General features: G+C 32.3%; 1 protein-coding gene across 1 annotated transcript; it reads left to right on the forward strand.

Annotated features, from left to right (window-relative positions):
• The first annotated feature begins 366 nt into the window (after positions 1-366).
• On the forward strand, positions 367-4354 carry LOC139889525 (GDSL esterase/lipase At5g33370-like). Its single transcript, XM_071872472.1, has 5 exons — positions 367-688; positions 775-902; positions 2972-3214; positions 3738-3990; positions 4125-4354. The coding sequence occupies exons 1-5, from the start codon at positions 367-369 to the stop codon at positions 4352-4354; spliced, it is 1176 nt and encodes a 391-aa protein (XP_071728573.1).
• The last annotated feature ends 16387 nt before the right edge of the window (positions 4355-20741 follow it).

The following is a 20741-nucleotide window of genomic DNA, read 5'->3' on the forward strand; positions in this document are numbered from 1 at the left end:
TTACCAAGTTTTAATGAATCACGCTTTTTTTTTAATCGCCACAAGTTAAATTGATTTTCAATGTGTGTGAGTTGGGTGTCTTGGTGATTATGCCCCAAGAACATGAATTTATATTTATACTTTATACTATAGTATAGTTGCATGCTTAGTTAAATTAGTTACAAGCTAAGAAGGTTGATCACATGAATTATACACTTTCTCAAAATGATTGTCACTCGATTAAATCCTTACCTTTTTAATGTCTACATTAACTGTTTTGCCAATTCTTCCATATATTTTCATACTTCTAATCATCTATATAAACCAACATTTCACATCCAGCTATTCACCCAACAATTTCAAATTCAATTAACTACAATCGTCACCATGGTTAGACCTCGAACCGCTAGTCTTTGGTTGATTTTCGGGCTATGTCTAACCACAGTAGTTAGCGTCACACCACCCAAAAAGAATCAACACTCAACAAACGGGAGTCATTCTACACCACAACGGTCTAGTGCTAGTCCTAGTCCTGATCGAAAACAAGTTAGAGCACTTTTTGTGTTTGGTGACTCGTTGGTCGATAATGGTAATAATAACTATTTGTATACGATCGCACGCGCTGATATGCCACCTTATGGCATCGATTCACCTGAACATCGTCCTACAGGCCGTTTCTCCAATGGACTAAACATCCCAGATATTATCAGTTCAGTTTTCGGTTTTACTTCTTGTTTAATCTTTAAGTTTATTCGACAGATATACTTAAATTTGATCTACATGTTTTGTTATTAGGTGAACATATTGGGTCTGAACCAACATTACCGTATTTGAGCCCTGAACTCACGGGTGAAAAGCTTCTTGTTGGTGCAAATTTCGCTTCGGCTGGAGTAGGAATACTCAACGACACAGGATATCAATTTGTAAGACCAAATCACAGTTTCTTTTCTATAATATAAATCTCCTTTTTTAGTATGGTATAATTATAAATAAATAAATACCCATTAAAATGTGTTATTTTCAAATAATTTAGTAACGTATTTATGGAATGTACATTATTTCTCATCTCTGCCATTCTATTGTACAGTTTGATTTCTTATAAGACAAAATTTCATTCCTCGTCCCTGAACTTTACATCAACTTTGACTCCCCGTCCTTTTTCTTTTTTTTGTGCATCCCTCGTCCCTAATGTATCAGAAATATACATCCCTCGTCCTCCCGTCTACTTTCTGTCTATTTTACCGTTACCCTCCTATCACGTGAAGCATGTGGGGGTAAAAAGGTCATTAAACTACAGAGACGAGGAGCGTAATTATATCTTCAACCTAATTTCAAAATTACAAATGGGTAGGCTCAGATCTGTTAACAATCAAAACAACAATTAATATAAACCCCTCAAATCCTTCACAATTGTCAGATTCGCAGATCTAAAAATGAGGTGTTTTAAAGAAAACTCAGATGCAAGAAAACTCAATTGATTACAGAAATGCGGTACTTGAGATGTGCAAATCTGTTATTCAAGTCAAAACATCTTCAATCTGATGAACATCAAAATTTCAATTAGATTGAATTAAGGTTCAAAATCGATTGAAACAACATCCTAAGGCATCGATTATCAACTTCTGTGAGGGATTCTTCGTCAAAATAACATCAAATTGCATAATCATACATGATCAGTGACGAAAAAACCTCATATGAACACCAAAATTGTAATCGCCTTCTAGATCGTTTTTTTACTTCGATTTCTACATAAAAGTTGTTCCAAATGCTTCACTTAACACTCGTTGATGACTGTTAACACCTCTATATAACATAATTACTTCAATTAATTCGTTGACCAAAATATGATGAACTTTGACTTTAAGATCTCGAATCGTTTGAGGAATTTCTAGTTGATTTGATGAATTACGAAGCTTAAGTGAATGATTAGAAGCCTGCGTATTTGCTCAGTTAGATCTGACAAAGGCTAAATTTCTAGTTGATTTGACGAAGCTTAAGTGAATGTCGAAGCTTAGTTGATTTGAGGATGAATAAAGAAAAGATGCTGGTGAAACATCGCTACCGTTGAATTCGATTAAAGTGAGCATAAAAATCAAAGAATTATAATAAAGAAAAGATGAGGGTTTTTAATTTGGGGATGAACAATAGAAGTATAAATGTAGGGTTTTTAATTTGGGGATGATTAACATGAGAGGATAATGATAAAGACTAGGGTGAAAGAATAAGTTAAATACTAATAAAAAGAAATAAAATAAAAAGACTAAAGTACCCTCACATGTTTTGCACATGCTTGACTTAACGGTTGAAATAGACAGAAAGTATACGGGAGGACGAGGAATGTAGTGGTATGATTCTTAAGGGATGAGGAGTGCACAAAAAAAAGAAAAAGGACAGGGAGTCAAAAATGATGTAAAGTTCAGGGACGATGAACGAAATTATGTCTTCTTATAATTCACATTAAGAAAGTGATTAAGAGATTTGTTTTGTATATCTAATAAAAATAAATAATTACTTAATAACTAGTTGTGGAGCCCTCGCTTCGCGCCGGGGGCTCCGTTTTGAATGCGAGTTAAAAAAAAAAAATCTTTCCTTTTGTGGATCTATTTTGTAAAAAAAAAAAATTTTCGACATCTAACATTGAAGGGTTGTTCCTTTTGTGAAAGTTACTTCTTTTAGCGTTAAAGTTAGTTGATATATTTTGTAAAAAAAAATATTTTTCGACATCTTTTAAGTAGTGGCCTATGTGAGTCCTACTGTTTGAGCGCAGTGTAGAAGCCGGTAAAGCGTGGTGGGTGTTTTTGGTGTTAGTGATGAGATAAATAATAATTTATAATATAGGTATAAAGTAGGGAATTCGATTTGTATTTTAATGAAAGTTAGGGGTTGATTTGTATAAAATGAAAAATTGAATAGTACTATTCATAACAAATAAGACAAATTTTGTCTATTAGTTATATTCTATTAGTTATATTGGTAATGTTTCATTGTGCAGGTGAATGTATTGAGAATGCCATTACAACTTCAGTACTTCAAACAGTACCAAGAGAAACTGAGCGATGAAATCGGCGAAGAACAAGCAAAAAAGCATGTAAACCAAGCGTTGGTCCTTATTTCGATAGGTGGCAACGATTTCATTAACAACTATTTCTTGAACCCTTTCGCGTCTAGAGCTTTACAGAGCACTCTGCCTGATTATGTTACATATCTCTTATCTGAATACCGCAAAATATTGGAGGTAAATGTAACGAACGTCTTTCATTTGCTTGTGAGTTTTTTAAAATCTATAAAAACAATGACAAAGCAAAAGAAAAGAAAAGAAAATTTGGTTAATTTATAGACTTATGTTATGTCTTGTTGTTGTCTACAAGAAAAGCAATAAAACTTTGTGTTCATGGTTATACAGTAGGGGTGGATAAATGGGCGTGTTAATTGGGTAAGGGTCAAACAGAGTAATTTGGGGCTGATTAAAACCGTCCGGTGAACTTAAAACATTTATTTTTCTAAAAACTATTAGCAATTTTCGTGTTTTAAATAAATATTACACAATACTTAAGAGACATGCCTTTTTAGAACAATTTAATGCTCAGGCAATTTATTAGTTGGTTTAGAGCGTAATCAATACACTCCGGCTGATATTTGATTCGGATCTCATTTTAGTTAATATTAATGATTTTACCAATTTTGTTAGAAAATGCACCCGAAGTTAAAATGAAGCCTGTTGTTGACATTAGTTTATTTATTTTTATTTATTTTTGTAGAAATTATATGATTTGGGAGCAAGGAGGGTGCTGGTGATGGGTTCAGGACCATTGGGGTGTGCACCAGCAGAACGAATGGCACACAGTGAAAATGGTGATTGTGCCGTTGAATTACAAATTGCAGCCGCCCTCTACGAGCCACGACTCACCAGAATGCTTCAACAACTTAATATCCAATATGGTGAGGTTGTTTTTATCGCTGCAAACACTCACCTCATGCACCATGATATGATCTCTGATCCCACATCATTTGGTAAGAAACGCAATAATAACTTAACTATATGCTGTAAATTTAAATTTATTTAATAAATTTAAATTTCGCATATGCAATTTCACTTGGATTTTTATTATTAGCTTTACAAGACAATGTTTACAATATATATGCAGGTTTTATATCATCAACTACAGCTTGTTGTGGATCGGGACCATTTAACGGGTTATCATGCACGATGGCCTCAAACTTGTGCGAAAATAGAGACGAGTATGTATTTTGGGACCCTTTTCACCCAACTGAACGAGCAAGTAGATTTATTGTGGAACAAATGTTGCATGGTACACGCGAGTACATGAAACCGATGAACCTCAGTGTCATTATGTCCCTTGACTCCAAAATGTGAGGTTGTGCTGATATATATTGAAAATGTGCAATAAAAAGTCATTTTTTAGTATTTTATACTTTATTCGTATTCAGCTGGTTTTGTTCTTTACAGTTAATTTTGTTTCTTTTACTCAATTCTTAGCTATAACCACTAGTCCTATAATGGAAATTAGTATGAAGTTGATATAAATTTATCGTTGAGCCATATTGGATAATAACACTTTAAACAGTGAAGCATACAGGTTTTTTAGTTTTAACCAAATGGGTCGGACCAAGTTGACCTATAACCAATTTGACATGTTTCATTTTATGCAAATCAATCTTTCAATTTAAATTTACAAACTCATTATATTATACTTATATCCCAAAAGACAAAGTATTGTTCATCGCAAGGGGTAATTTCGTCATTTCCTATTCTTTATTAATATTGTTACCTCTAATTTGCGAATTGCGAGGAAACGCACACTCGCTATTGCAAAGAAATGACGCCTTTGAAAACAGGAGTGACACTTGTTGCTATAAGACCATTTCTAATGTTGCTTGTGATATTACAGGCAGTTTGATCACTTTTTGGTTAGAAAGTCTGTCTGTGTTACTAGAGAATGTCAGTTTCTGACATTTTTTAACCACTTGTGTCAGTTTTTTTTTCAGTTTTCCCTAGGGTCCACCAGTTTTTATTTTTTTTACATTTTATTAATAAAATTAACACGTTTATACTAGTCGTCGTATAAAAAAAAGGATTAAATTAGTAAACTAGTTGTCGTCTTTAGATGATTAGTCGGTTTGTTGCGGTGGTTTGTCGACCAAATGCTTGAACTGATCGAGGTACAATTTTTGAAGCTTTTCAATATACTCTTTGTGAGGGACGATATTGATGCTGAGCTTGTTCCAAAAGTACTTGTTGCTCCAAAAAAAGTTGATTTTGTTGTTCTTGGATGAGAGGACGATAACCGGGCATAATGATTGGGATTTGTTGTTGATTATTGGGTTTGATGAACTACTATCTAAAAAGCTTCCGTATTGAACCCATTCGTTTGGATTTGATGGTCTTTGATTTTGGGGAGACATGTTTTTTTAGAGATTTTTTTATGTATGTATTGTGAAGAAGATGAATGAAGAAGATGAAGAAAGTATATGTGTGTATGAAGAAAGTATATGTGTGTATATAATAAAGATAAAAGGGATAAAAGTTCAAAATTCAAACTTTTTGGGAAAAAAATTCAAACGGTCATGTGACCGTTACCCAGCTCGGACCAATCAAAACCAGACACGTGGAAGTGACAATTTTTTTTTTTTTTGCGTCAAGAGTCCAACTGACTCCGTCCGTACGTCAGGAGTCCAAGGAGTCCAACTGAGCGCCAGTTGTGACGCCTTGTTAAATTTCGTCAGTTTCTGTCACTTTTTCCAAGTAGACTGACGGATGGAGGGTGACGGGCCGTTGAAAATGGTCTAAAAGTCACTCCTTCTTTCTAGTAATCGGTTCTGGCCTGTATGTGACGACGTTTTCAACCTTAATATACCTATTCGATCGGAACAAGTAACACCGGGCCTAACATAGACAATATTTACTAAGACCACTCTCTATCATCACTAAAGTTTTGATCCTCTTAACTGTCATCAGCACCAAATCATATAACTAACTCATAACTAAACACTACCGATCATGGTTTAAAACAACTTCCTCTAAACTGTCACGTCATTAATTAATTTCTTTTTTTATTTATTTAACTAACACAAAAATTATTATTTTCTAAACAACACTTATTAATAAGCACAAAGTGTTGTACAACATGTATTTAAGGGTGTACATGATACATTATATTATTGATATCAATTTTTAATAAATAAATAAATCAATTTATAGTTTTTTAAACAAATGTTGTACAATATGAATTAAATTTTGTACGATATGTTTGTACAATGTGGATAAATGTTTATACAATGTCTATATATAAAAAGGTTGTACAATATGCATCAATGTTTGTACGTTTAAAGAAATGGGTAATTTCTTACAAAAAGGTATTAGTGGACCTCACTAATTACAAAAAGGTGCTAGCATGTGAGTGAGTGGGTCCCATTTTGTCCAAGAACCATTCGTTAAATTGATGGAGAAGAATAAGGGCTTATGTGGCACATATGTTCCACGTGCGTGTACTGCCAAATAATAAGGGGTTTATATGGCGTGTGAGTGAACTGCATTGGAAATGTCGATCCTAAAGGGATCGATCTATAAGGGTTACGTATGACACTATCAAAACTTTTTCGGACAGGCGAATTGATCGACGATCAGTTCATAATGACATGTGAAGCATTTACCTGGTAAGCTTTTCCAACATGTATTTCATGCATCCCGTCATACAAATCCATCACAGACATTTTGACGTATTCCGAACACTTGTTATTTTTCATACATGTAACAACTCGTCCCACATCTGCTTAAATAATAAAGTGTGAGTCCCTTGTAAGGTAACTCTCATCCTTATCAAACACAACGCGTTTTGGGGCTACATGCACAACAGATCCCGTAAGAACTTTGCAGTTAAGCGTGCTCGAGCGGAAGTAGAACTAGGATGAGTGACCTCCTAGGAAGGCCTCGTGCGGTCTCCAAAAAAAAGTCGTGAACTGTGACAACCCGGAAATTTCCGACCAAATTTAAACTTGATCTTTATATGTTTCCGACACGATAAGCAAAGTCTGTAATGTTAAAATCTCAAAAAATTTAAACTATGTTCATACATTCATTTAACCTCGACCAAATTCTGATGATTCACGAACCATTATATAAATGGATATGATTATATATGTATGTATATATATATATATATATATATATATATATATATATATATATATATATATATATATATATATATATATATATATATTATAACTTGAAAATGTTAACAAAGTATTGGATGTATAATACTTTACATGAACGTATTTGTTTCAATATATGTTTAATATATCTATCGATGAAATTAAAAGATAATATCAAATGATTGAATTATCAGATACATTGTGATATTATTACGAGTCTCTGTTGAGAGGTCCACTTTGATTTAGGAAACATTTCCTTTTTAACGGTATTCGGAATAAATGGTAAAGTGATCTTCGAGTAAGGACAAAGTGTCAAGTAGCGAGAGCTAGACAGATTGGTGGAAATTCCTGTTGATTTCCAATACATGCCTTACAATAATTGCCTCGTGACTTTTGATAAGATAAACTACTTAACTTTCATATTATTTAATGTAAAAGTAAAATTGGGGAATATAGATAACTTAGAAAATGAATATCGATAAGTTAAGTAATCGATAGTAACACTTGTTTATTGATTCGATTGATTTATAGATATGTTAATTAGAACGTTTGAGAAGTTAAATTAAACGTTGGCGCATAAATGAATCATATCAAATTATGTACTAGAGCGTAAAACGTAAGGTGATATAATAATATCTAACATTTAAACGATTTTAAATATATTAAACTTTGAAATATAATTAGTTTTTGAAAAAAACTAAATATTATATTAGCAAATAAATATTTCTAAAATATATAAGTTTATATTTTTAAATGATAATATCATTATTTTACAAAGTGATAAAATATAATATTAACTTGGTCGTAAAACGTTTTGGATTTAAAATAGTATTATTATAATATATATTGGTAAATAACGAGACGTCGATTATAGAAGTAAATGACCAAAACACTCAAATAAATAAGTTACACTTTGAGTGGGATAATTTTTCATTGATTTGAGTCTTGTTATTGATAAAGGTACATTACACGAAACGTAAAGTACCAGTTTTCTAAGCATACGAAAATGCGTTCGAAAAATCGAAACCGGTACTTAAGTCGAGGGTCAACGTACAACACATCGGTGTAAAAATTACAAATCAACTATGCACGAGAATATAATATAATATTTAATTAATTTTAAAGATTAAATATATTATATATTAAATAATATATATATATATATATATATATATATATATATATATATATATATATATATATATATATATATATATATATACATACATATACATAAAATTGTGTCGGCTGTATGATTGAAGAATAATGCGCTGGAAAGGGAACTCATGCGATCGCATGTGTGATGACCCGAAAATTTCTGACCAAATTTAAACTTAATCTTTAACGTTTCCGACACGATAAACAAAGTCTATGAAGTTGAATCCTAAAATTCTTGAACTATTCAGTTACCCTTCGATTGTTCTCAACGATTTGAGAACAATTATATGTAAATAGATACATATACTATAACTTGAAAACGTAACAAAGTGTTAAGTAAACGATACTGTGCATTAAAATTATTGGTTTGATTATTTGATTGATATATTCAACTGATTATTTGATTGATATATTCAACTGATTATTTGATTGATATATTCAACTACGGAGTTAAAAGATTGTGCCAAACGATTGAATTAAAAGATATTTATTGAATCCCTTAAGAATTATAATATTATTACGAGTCTCTGTTGTGAGGTCCACGTTGATTTGGGAAATCATTCATTCTTAACGGTATTCGGAATAAATGGTAAAGTGTTTGTTTAAATAACGTAATTTGGACACATACAATAATAAGGAATATTAACTGTTGGAATTAGATATATGAATAACTTGCGATATGTATTTTAAAACGTGTTTATTAATATTGAAAATATATATATACGATAAAATATAATATTAACTTGGTCATAAAAACGAATTGTTATTATATATATATTAACAAATAGCGAGACGATGATTTATAGAAGTAAATTGAAATGTCCCGTTCTTATTGATTAAAAACGTTTCATATTAATTGATTTCGTTGCGAGGTTTTGACCTCTATATGAGACGTTTTTCAAAGACTGCATTCATTTTAAAACAAACCATAACCTTTATTTCATCAATAAAGGTTTAAAAAGCTTTACGTAGATTATCAAATAATGATAATCTAAAATATCCAGTTTACACACGACCATTACATAATGGTTTACAATACAAATATGTTACAACAAAATAAGTTTCTTGAATGCAGTTTTTACACAATATCATACAAGCATGGACTCCAAATCTCGTCCTTATTTAAGTATGCGACAGCGGAAGCTCTTAATAATCACCTGAGAATAAACATGCTTAAAACGTCAACAAAAATGTTGGTGAGTTATAGGTTTAACCTATATATATCAAATCATAATAATAGACCACAAGATTTCATATTTCAATACACATCCCATACATAGAGATAAAAATCATTCATATGGTGAACACCTGGTAACCGACATTAACAAGATGCATATGTAAGAATATCCCCATCATTCCGGGACACCCTTCGGATATGATATAAATTTCGAAGTACTAAAGCATCCGGTACTTTGGATGGGGTTTGTTAGGCCCAATATATCTATCTTTAGGATTCGCGTCAATTAGGGTGTCTGTTCCCTAATTCTTAGATTACCAGACTTAATAAAAAGGGGCATATTCGATTTCGATAATTCAACCATAGAATGTAGTTTCACGTACTTGTGTCTATTTTGTAAATCATTTATAAAACCTGCATGTATTCTCATCCCAAAAATATTAGATTTTAAAAGTGGGACTATAACTCACTTTCACAGATTTTTACTTCGTCGGGAAGTAAGACTTGGCCACTGGTTGATTCACGAACCTATAACAATATATACATATATATCAAAGTATGTTCAAAATATATTTACAACACTTTTAATATATTTTGATGTTTTAAGTTTATTAAGTCAGATGTCCTCGTTAGTAACCTACAACTAGTTGTCCACAGTTAGATGTACAGAAATAAATCGATAAATATTATCTTGAATCAATCCACGACCCAGTGTATACGTATCTCAGTATTGATCACAACTCAAACTATATATATTTTGGAATCAACCTCAACCCTGTATAGCTAACTCCAACATTCACATATAGAGTGTCTATAGTTGTTCCGAAATATATATAGTTGTGTCGACATGATAGGTCGAAACATTGCATACGTGTCTATGGTATCTCAAGATTACATAATATACAATACAAGTTGATTAAGTTATGGTTGGAATAGATTTGTTACAAATTTTCACGTAGCTAAAATGAGAAAAATTATCCAATCTTGTTTTACCCATAACTTCTTCATTTTAAATCCGTTTTGAGTGAATCAAATTGCTATGGTTTCATATTGAACTGTATTTTATGAATCTAAACAGAAAAAGTATAGGTTTATAGTCAGAAAAATAAGTTACAAGTCATTTTTGTAAAGGTAGTCATTTCAGTCGAAAGAACGACGTCTAGATGACCATTTTAGAAAACATACTTCCACTTTGAGTTTAACCATAATTTTTGGATATAGTTTCATGTTCATAATAAAAATCACTTTCTCAGAATAACAACTTTTAAATCAAAGTTTATCATAGTTTTTAATTAACTAACCCAAAACAGCCCGCGGTGTTACTACGACGGCGTAAATCAGGTTTTACGGTGTTTTTCTTGTTTCCAGGTTTTAAATCATTAAGTTAGCATATCATATAGATATAGAACATGTGTTTAGTTGATTTTAAAAGTCAAGTTAGAAGGATTAACTTTTGTTTGCGAACAAGTTTAGAATTAACTAAACTATGTTCTAGTGATTACAAGTTTAAACCTTCGAATAAGATAGCTTTATATGTATGAATCGAATGATGTTATGAACATCATTACTACCTTAAGTTCCTTGGATAAACCTACTGGAAAATAGAAAAATGGATCTAGCTTCAACGGATCCTTGGATGGCTCGAAGTTCTTGAAGCAGAATCATGACACGAAAACAAGTTCAAGTAAGATCATCACTTGAAATAAGATTGTTATAGTTATAGAAATTGAACCAAAGTTTGAATATGATTATTACCTTGTATTAGAATGATAACCTACTGTAAGAAACAAAGATTTCTTGAGGTTGGATGATCACCTTACAAGATTGGAAGTGAGCTAGCAAACTTGAAAGTATTCTTGATTTTATGTAACTAGAACTTGTAGAATTTATGAAGAACACTTAGAACTTGAAGATAGAACTTGAGAGAGATCAATTAGATGAAGAAAATTGAAGAATTAAAGTGTTTGTAGGTGTTTTTGGTCGTTGGTGTATGGATTAGATATAAAGGATATGTAATTTTGTTTTCATGTAAATAAGTCATGAATGATTACTCATATTTTTGTAATTTTATGAGATATTTCATGCTAGTTGCCAAATGATGGTTCCCACATGTGTTAGGTGACTCACATGGGCTGCTAAGAGCTGATCATTGGAGTGTATATACCAATAGTACATACATCTAAAAGCTGTGTATTGTACGAGTACGAATACGGTTGCATACGAGTAGAATTGTTGATGAAAATGAACGAGGATGTAATTGTAAGCATTTTTGGTAAGTAGAAGTATTTTGATAAGTGTATTGAAGTCTTTCAAAAGTGTATAAATACATATTAAAACACTACATGTATATACATTTTAACTGAGTCGTTAAGTCATCGTTAGTCGTTACATGTAAGTGTTGTTTTGAAACCTTTAGGTTAACGATCTTGTTAAATGTTGTTAACCCAATGTTTATAATATCAAATGAGATTTTAAATTATTATATTATCATGATATTATCATGTATGAATATCTCTTAATATGATATATACATTAAATGTCTTTACAACGATAATCGTTACATATATGTCTCGTTTAAAAATCATTAAGTTAGTAGTCTTGTTTTTACATATGTAGTTCATTGTTAATATACTTAATGATATGTTTACTTATCATAGTATCATGTTAACTATATATATATCCATATATATGTCATCATATAGTTTTTACAAGTTTTAACGTTCGTGAATCACCGTTCAACTTGGGTGGTCAATTGTCTATATGAAACATATTTCAATTAATCAAGTCTTAACAAGTTTGATTGCTTAACATGTTGGAAACATTTAATCATGTAAATATCAATCTCAATTAATATATATAAACATGGAAAAGTTCGGGTCACTACATAAATGACCAAAATACTCGAAAGTTTAAGATATACTTTGAGTGGTATAGTTTAGGGATAATTTAAGGCTATATTTTGACAAAGGTACGTGACACGAAACGTAAAATGTAAGTTTTCTCAGCGTACGAAAGGACATTTGAAAAACCGAAACCGGGACATAAGTCGAGTGATGACGTAAGACTTATCAGAACAAAAGTTACAAGTCAACTATGCATGTGAATTTAATATAATATATAATTAATTATATAAATTAAATATATTATATATATAATATAAAATTATGTCGACAAACAAGAAGTTAAAAAATTGTGAGCTATCCCAAGGTGCCATGCGATCGCATGGCCTTGAAGCACAAATCCCATGCGATCGCATGGGGTACTTTTTCAGAAAAGGTTCTATAAATTCAAACGAATTCATTTCAATCACACACATATATTTATCTATACTTCGTTTATAATTATTATTTATATTATTATTATTATTATTATTATTATTATTATTATTATAATTATTAAGATTAATTAATATTATTATTATTAGTTTTATTATTTTTATTAGTAGTATTATACATAAAATACTACGACGAAGTCATGAGCGTGTCACTTTCAAAATGGGTTTTCAAGCGGGATAGAGCTAAGGAAAATATGGGTATTGTTCGAGGGTTTTGCTCTTGAGTCAAACTAGTGTTTATCATCTCTGTTGCGTCTACGTACTTTCCTACAATATTGAATCTCAATATTGATACGTAAGCACTTATATCTTATCTTTTATATATTAATAATGTATCCATGTCTAGTGCTCGAGTATATATGTTTATGCATGCTTGTATGCTAAATTTCGTCGTTAAACAGTTTATAATGAATCACGAATTAAATACATATATTACTGGTAAAAGGTATATGATATACATGTTTTTGGAAAGCTGGCGAAAAATCAATAACTTTTCATTTAGAAATCGCGTAATTTCGATGAACGAATTAAAAGATATGGTCAACTGAATTATGATTGACGTTAATTGGAATTGCTTTCGAATCTGCAATTAATATTTAAATAACTTGTTTGTAAGATTGATAAATTGAATTTTTGAATATTACCAACCGAGTAAATGAATCCTTATATAAGGCACGTCTCGTTTTGTTAAACTATTGTCAAAATTGACTTTTTGAAACGACTTTAGATAACTTTTGTATGTCGATCTCGAGCATTAGGATTATGATACACTATGACCTGACCTAGCTTGATAGACATTTATTGACCAACATATGTTCTCTAGGTTGAGATCTACGATTATTTGGTAATCCGAGTTTCGGTCACATTATGATGAACAACTTTATGTGCTGCTAAGGTGAGTTTCATTTGCTCCCTTTTTAATTGCTTTTGCAATATATATTTTTGGGCTGAGAATACATGCACTTTATTTTAAACGCAAAGGACACAAGTACATACTAAATTCTACACCGAGTTTGAACCGAAAATCCCTTAGCTTTGGTAACTAGTAACTGCCGGTTATAAGAACTGGTGGGCGCGAGTAATTATATATGGATCCATAGGGCTTGATATCCCCGTCCGAGCTAGAGCACTAGCCTTTTAACGGACATATGCTATTTGAGAAGCGTACACGTTAGTTTGCGTGTATTATTAAGATGATTATACAAAGGGTACAAATTATATATACGTTAAGTTTAGTTACCAGGGTGCTCAATTTCGTAGAATATTTTGATAAACGTTTCTGGATGAAACAACTGAAATTTTGTGATCCACCTTTATATACAGATTATGCGCAACATTAAAACTATGAACTCACCAACCTTTGTGTTGACACTTGTTAGCATGTTTATTCTCAGGTTCCCTAGAAGTCTTCCTCTGTTTGCTTATATGATAGACAAGCTATGTGCATGGAGTCTTACATGACATATTTTTCAAGAAAACGTTGCATTCACCAAATCATCACCATGTATCTTATTTTGACTGCATTATCAACGGAAGTACTGTTATAAACTATTATTTACGGTGATTGTCTATATGTAGAAATCATCAGATGTCGAAAACCTTTGATTTAAATATTCATATATGGTTTGCCTTTTCAAAAGAATGCAATATTTATAAAACGTATCATATAGAGGTCAAATACCTCGCAATGAAATCGATGAATGACGTGTTCGTCCATATGGATTTGGAGCGATCGTCACAGTTGGTATCAGAGCATTGGTCCTAGTGAAGCAGGTCTTGCATAAGTGTGTCTAACTGATAGTTGTTAGGATGCATTAGTAAGTCTGGACTTCGACTGTGTCTGCATGTCAAAAGTTTTGCTTATCATTTCTTGTCAGAAATTACGTGTCTATCATCTTAAGTCTAAACGTGTCTTATTGCATTGATTGCATAGATATTGTATAGACAAAATTTATATCTTGGCATATCTATTACAGTAAACTTTGACTGCCATCTTCTGAAAATTTCTCCGTAATTTACGGGATTTTGGTATTATATATACATATGTAAATTATGTATTGAAGAGTACCAATCTAAATTCTATAATCTATTTCATATAAAAAATTATCTCTCTAATTATACAAGATGGATCCCGTATCTAGTTCAAATTCCTTAAATTCCGACAGCTATTCCGATATGGATATTCACCTGAAATCTGAAGAAAGTGTAACCGGAATGGATCAACCAATCAACCATCACCTATTCTGGATGAATTGGGGATGAGTTCGTAACCTACTTAATCATTGGAGACAAGAAGAAGGTGATCCCTTCCATCCACCACATTCACCTCTTGGCGAAGAACCTGAAGCATTTACCGGCGAACCTATTCGTAATACTATTTTCTCTCTCATTTCTAGAGTATCTCATCATGATTATATACTATCCCATATTATAAATCTTATTTATTCGATCGTCCGAACCACCGATCATCCCGGTATAATAGAAGAAGTCAACGAGCTTCGTGCTCGGGTAGTGGCTTTGGAGAATATGGTGCAAGGGTTACAAACACCAGCAACAGCACCCGCAGCATAACCGGTACCACCATCATCCACACCAACATGATCATTACCACCACCAACAACCACATCCGCATCACACACCTCAACATCACAATCTGTACCTCGAATATCAACATCATACGCACCATAGGTACCAAGAAGTACCAGCAACGACAAACGATGAAGTATGGATTCATAACTTCATCGGAGAAACATTCTACGGCAATTATGTAATTTCTAAAGTTTAGAGATTATCTATTCTAGCCTTAACCCTAAATCAGATAGAGTAGAAACCCTTATCCGAATGGTGTAAGATATAAGCTAGACTTGTTTTACCAACAGCATCAACAGTACCCTTAGCCTCACCAGCACAGTCAGTGCTGTCAACATCGTCAGAATCAACAGCACCTCTAACATCACAAGCTCCGTCAGTTCAAGAAAGCACTGTTGACATCATTACGAGTCAACAACTAGTATATTGTATCAATGAGTTATGAAGTAATAACTCAATTCATCTAAAGAATTTCTATGTATATCTTATATATATAAATTTTAAAACCATCATGAATCTTTTCATACTAAGCTATTACGTGTGAATTTTAAGGGGTAGATACTACTCGGTTAATTCATATTACTAATATGCTATGATGTACATCCTTCGTTAACAACTTAACCATCGTTAACTACAAATATCCGTTTCAACTCAATGAATTCCATTTCATAATGAACTTAGTGTATTAATCAATTACATGTTTGATTTTACCCTTTTATCTTCGATGTACTCGAAACTTTCTAGAAAACATCATTTATATCTTATGAAGTTCATAAAAATTCCACGAGCATCAACATCCTTCACCGAGGAATAAGAATAAATAATGAAGTATTGATTTCATTAGTGAAATACTTCGCGAAGATTATGTAATCCTTAATGTTTTAGAGATTATTCATTCAATTCAAAAATCAAATGAGCTTAATATGATATTAACTCATCAAATCTGTATTACATCTGAAGAAAATATACATACATATATTTTCATAAAGACAGTAATAAAAAAAAATTCTTTTGTACAAAGTATTAATTGTGAAATCTTTAATGGGTAGGTAATACTCGGGAAATATATAAGTTCACAATTAATATGTTATACTGTACATTCTTCAACTTTGATTCAAAAATTATTAACTATGCTCACAGCGATATACAATCGTTTCCATACAAATTCAATTACATATTCTGATTTTGAAAAATTAGAATCCAAGCCAAGATTTAACAGAAAACATCACTCTTAGATTCTTACATCTTTCAAATGCTATACTTTGACTTCAAAACTGTGCTAGAACATCACTTCTATTTATAAACCCAGAAAAAAAAAATTTGTATCGTTCAAAATTCTAGAACATCATATGTATCTTGACAATTACAATCTTCATGCAAACCCTTCAAACTTTTGAAAACACCTCGAATTGATAACCAACGATTCGGTTATGATAACTTTGAATGCTGATGAAGCAACAAAAACTGTAAACGACCTTAACAGCTAAAACTTTTGATGATAAAGAATAGTGTGTTGGCAAAGCTAAGAAAAAGAGAAGGTTTGGAACTGGAAAACGGATTGAGCAAAGTATGAAGGAGGCTGTGGATAAATCACAAAGACTAAACCTGCCTTCAAAGAATCCAAATTATTCAGTATCTGCTGAAGCCATTAACGAATACCTTGCTTCCGAATCTAAACCCTTGCGGACAATATTCTTCATCATCATCTGATATTAGAAATTCTAAGATATCATCGTATCTTTCATTATAAATATCCTCCATATTTCTGGAGATAATTCCATAATCATTCTTATCGAAAATCAATTTTCTCCTTGCGATATCTGTGTAACACCATAAAAGAAACTATTTTAGTTTCTAAATTCTGAAACCTTCGAGTTTAAAATATGAATATTTTTGAAGTGGTGTTGGGAGCTGAAGCATGAGTTAGTATAATATAATGACACTTGATCAACGTGATTATATTACAGTAAGTCATGCTGAGTTTTTAATGGAACGTGATAAAGGTTCACAAATCATACCCTCATCATGAACCATGTTACATAACTCTTTCATTCTATTTAACCTCTAAACATATCAAGAAAATATTTTTCTTGATGATTCGGTTTTTTTCGAGGTATTCTGGTAATTTGACAAGTCAGATTGTACCATTACCGTTTCTTTCTTAGAATATTAATTATGTTCATTCCGAAATTCATACCTACGAATTCTGGACTATTATTCACTTGACTTAAAGTCGGGAAGAGAAAACGAAAGCATGAAGCTCCGAAATATAATGGAAAATATAAAGCCCGAAAACAACTCCGAAATTACAAACCATGTATATCAATGCGTATAGCAATATAAAGGCACGGGAGAATGAAAAACAATATAACCCCAAGGTAATAGTAGAAGAAAATAACATCCTCTGGTGGCAGATGAAAAAGAAGAATGATAGATATGAAAGTTAGGAGTATATCAAGAATCAGAACTGGATGAAGCATTTTCACAATCTATTAAGAAGTATTAAATAAGGAAGAAGATTATAGGAGTGATGAAAACAAATGAAACGGAAGAGGTCAATTTATAGCGAAATATCAGACATAGAAATCGAGGCAGATTACGCATTTAATCAAAGAAAATCCTAATTTCCGCAAATTCTGAAGAATCAAATCTTATTTAGATAATGAAGATTTTCTATTCCTTAAATTCCGGAAATCAATCGTTACTACGTCAACAGTTAAGGCGAATCTCTATTCCTTCAATTCACTATTTTACGATAACTTCCCTCATACGATTCGAGTAATCGAATTGTTTTATCCATATTATTCAACGGGGATAAAAATTCTATTTATCAACTCATATTCATCATGAAAACATTTTTATTGTTAGCCATGATGACCTCACTCAAATTTCGGGACGAAATTTCTTTAACGGGGAGGTACTGTGATGACCCGAAAATTTCTGACCAAATTTAAACTTAATCTTTAATGTTTCCGACACGATAAGCAAAGTCTATGAAGTTGAATCCTAAAATTCTTGAACTATTCAGTTACCCTTCGATTGTTCTCAACGATTTGCGAACAATTATATGTAAATAGATACATATACTATAACTTGAAAACGTAACAAAGTGTTAAGTAAAGGATGTGACGCCCCGTACTAAATCATCATGTATGGACCATCAACAACAAGATCATTACAAGGTCAAACACTATATGCGTTTTCAAAACATGTTTGCATTCGTATCAAAAGGTGACGTCATAACTAACGTCAATTGTTTTACATCAAAAGTATGCTTCAATGAACAAAAGCAAAGGTAATAGCACGTGACCCTTAGGTCGTTACAATTCATAGTTCAAAAGTAATTAAGTTTGAATGCAATATAAAGTAATTCATGACGAGATAACTCTAGAGCAGCGGGTGTCTACAGCAAGACTAGTACACAGCGGAAGCTAACCTTAAGCACCTGAGAAAAACATGCTTAAAAATGTCAACACAAAGGTTGGTGAGCTATAGTTTAAGTATAACAGTAATGTAAGTAGGCCACGAGATTTCAGTGCTACAAAGAGCGTTTCAAACAGTAATCCAAATCAGTATGTTTAAGTATATGCTCAACCGTGGGCACTCGGTAACTAACTTAACGTTTAATAATATATCACCCCCTGAAAGTACACTTGGCAAGTGCGTATGTTTACGAAGTATTAAACACTCGTTAAATGCTAGCGCTACTAGCCCGAGTGGGGATGTCAAACCCTATGGATCCATATCTAAGATTCGCGTTCACCGGTTCAAAAACCAATGACTAAACGTTACCGAGCTAAAGGGAATGTTTCTGTCGTTGTATAACCCACACATATATAAGTTTAAGTACTCATGCCTAGTATGTAAAACATAAAATCCGCATGTATTCTCAGTTCCCAAAATAAGTTAAAGTAAAAAGGGAATGCTATAACTCACAATGATAATGTAGTCGTAAAGTCGGTTCGGAAAAGGTGTGCAAGTAATCGGTACGAAGGTCCTCAACCTAAGTCAAATAGTACTAAGTCAGTAAATCGTCCGAATAGGTTTAAAAGTATGTAAATAAGGTCTTAAGGGTCATCATCATTCATCATCAAACAAAAGGCGTAAAGTAAGTTTCGTTCATGAAAGTAGTTTAAAACAAAGGCTGAGTTCGGTCAGTCACCACGGCCTCTACACCTACTGAAATAAGGTGAGACCAGTGGCCATGGCTCCGTATACGAGTCCTTTAAGTGTGGTAAAATTTACAGAAGCAAACTCGTCTTTGTTTGACCGTGGCGACGGTCTAAGTGAGAGTAGGTCAGAAATTTCTGCACAACGTTAAAAGGACATAGTGACGATCGGAGGGCCATAAATCCTAAACCGTAACTCGGATTAAGACGAGTCCTATATGAAAAGTTATATACACGAACTGAGCTATCTGAAAATCACGGTTACAGTAGCCCAGGTGTACTGGTCTGTTACAGAAACCAGAAAAACTGAAACTATAAACAGAAAACAGAAAAATAAATGGACATAGTGACGCTCGGAGGACCATAGATTCTAAACCGTAACTCGGATTAAGACGAGTCTTATATGAAAAGTTATCTACTAGATAAGATCTATTTGAAAATCAAGGTCTCAGTAGCCCAGGTCTACTGGTCTGTTACAGAAACAGTAGGACAGAGGGCTGTAAACAGAAAACAGGAAGTTAAAAGTGAGTTCCGGTGGTCTTGGTGCTTGAGGTTCATCATGGTTCTCATCCTTGATGCATATAGCTTCAAGTGTACAACTCGTTAATGTGTTTACATCATCTTTACCAAGTTTTGGCCATCATAACCCTTGTGCAAGTCTAAGACATGTAGCACAACTTCACTTAAGAGTTGTAAGTGTTTTGATGAACCAAAGTTACATCAAAGTCTTAGGTTTAACACATACATGAAATATAAAAGGTAATATTGAACTATAAACTTGAAAGTAAGCTAACTAATCAAGATCTTAAGGTGTAGAACATGGTTCTTAGTTAGATCTTGAAGATCCAAGACTCAAAAGTCTAGATCAAGCATAAGTATACAAAGTTATATTTAAAGAAAACTTATTTGTGTGTTCTTGAACTTTCAAAGTTAACTTTTAGTTCAAGATTAATGAGATCAAGACTAACTTGTAGTACTTGACCATTTAAACTAATTACATGAAATTAAAGTGTAAGAATGAAGAAGTAAACTAAGTAAACAAGTAATTAGTTCATGGTTTGTTCATACTTTAAAGATTCAAACCAAAGTTTGATCTTTAAGAAAGTAAACTTTAAAGTTTACTAACATGAGTTACAAGTATGTGTTTATCAACACATGAACC

This window comes from Rutidosis leptorrhynchoides, chromosome 2, assembly GCF_046630445.1.
Source record: "Rutidosis leptorrhynchoides isolate AG116_Rl617_1_P2 chromosome 2, CSIRO_AGI_Rlap_v1, whole genome shotgun sequence".
Taxonomy (NCBI): Eukaryota; Viridiplantae; Streptophyta; class Magnoliopsida; order Asterales; family Asteraceae; genus Rutidosis; species Rutidosis leptorrhynchoides.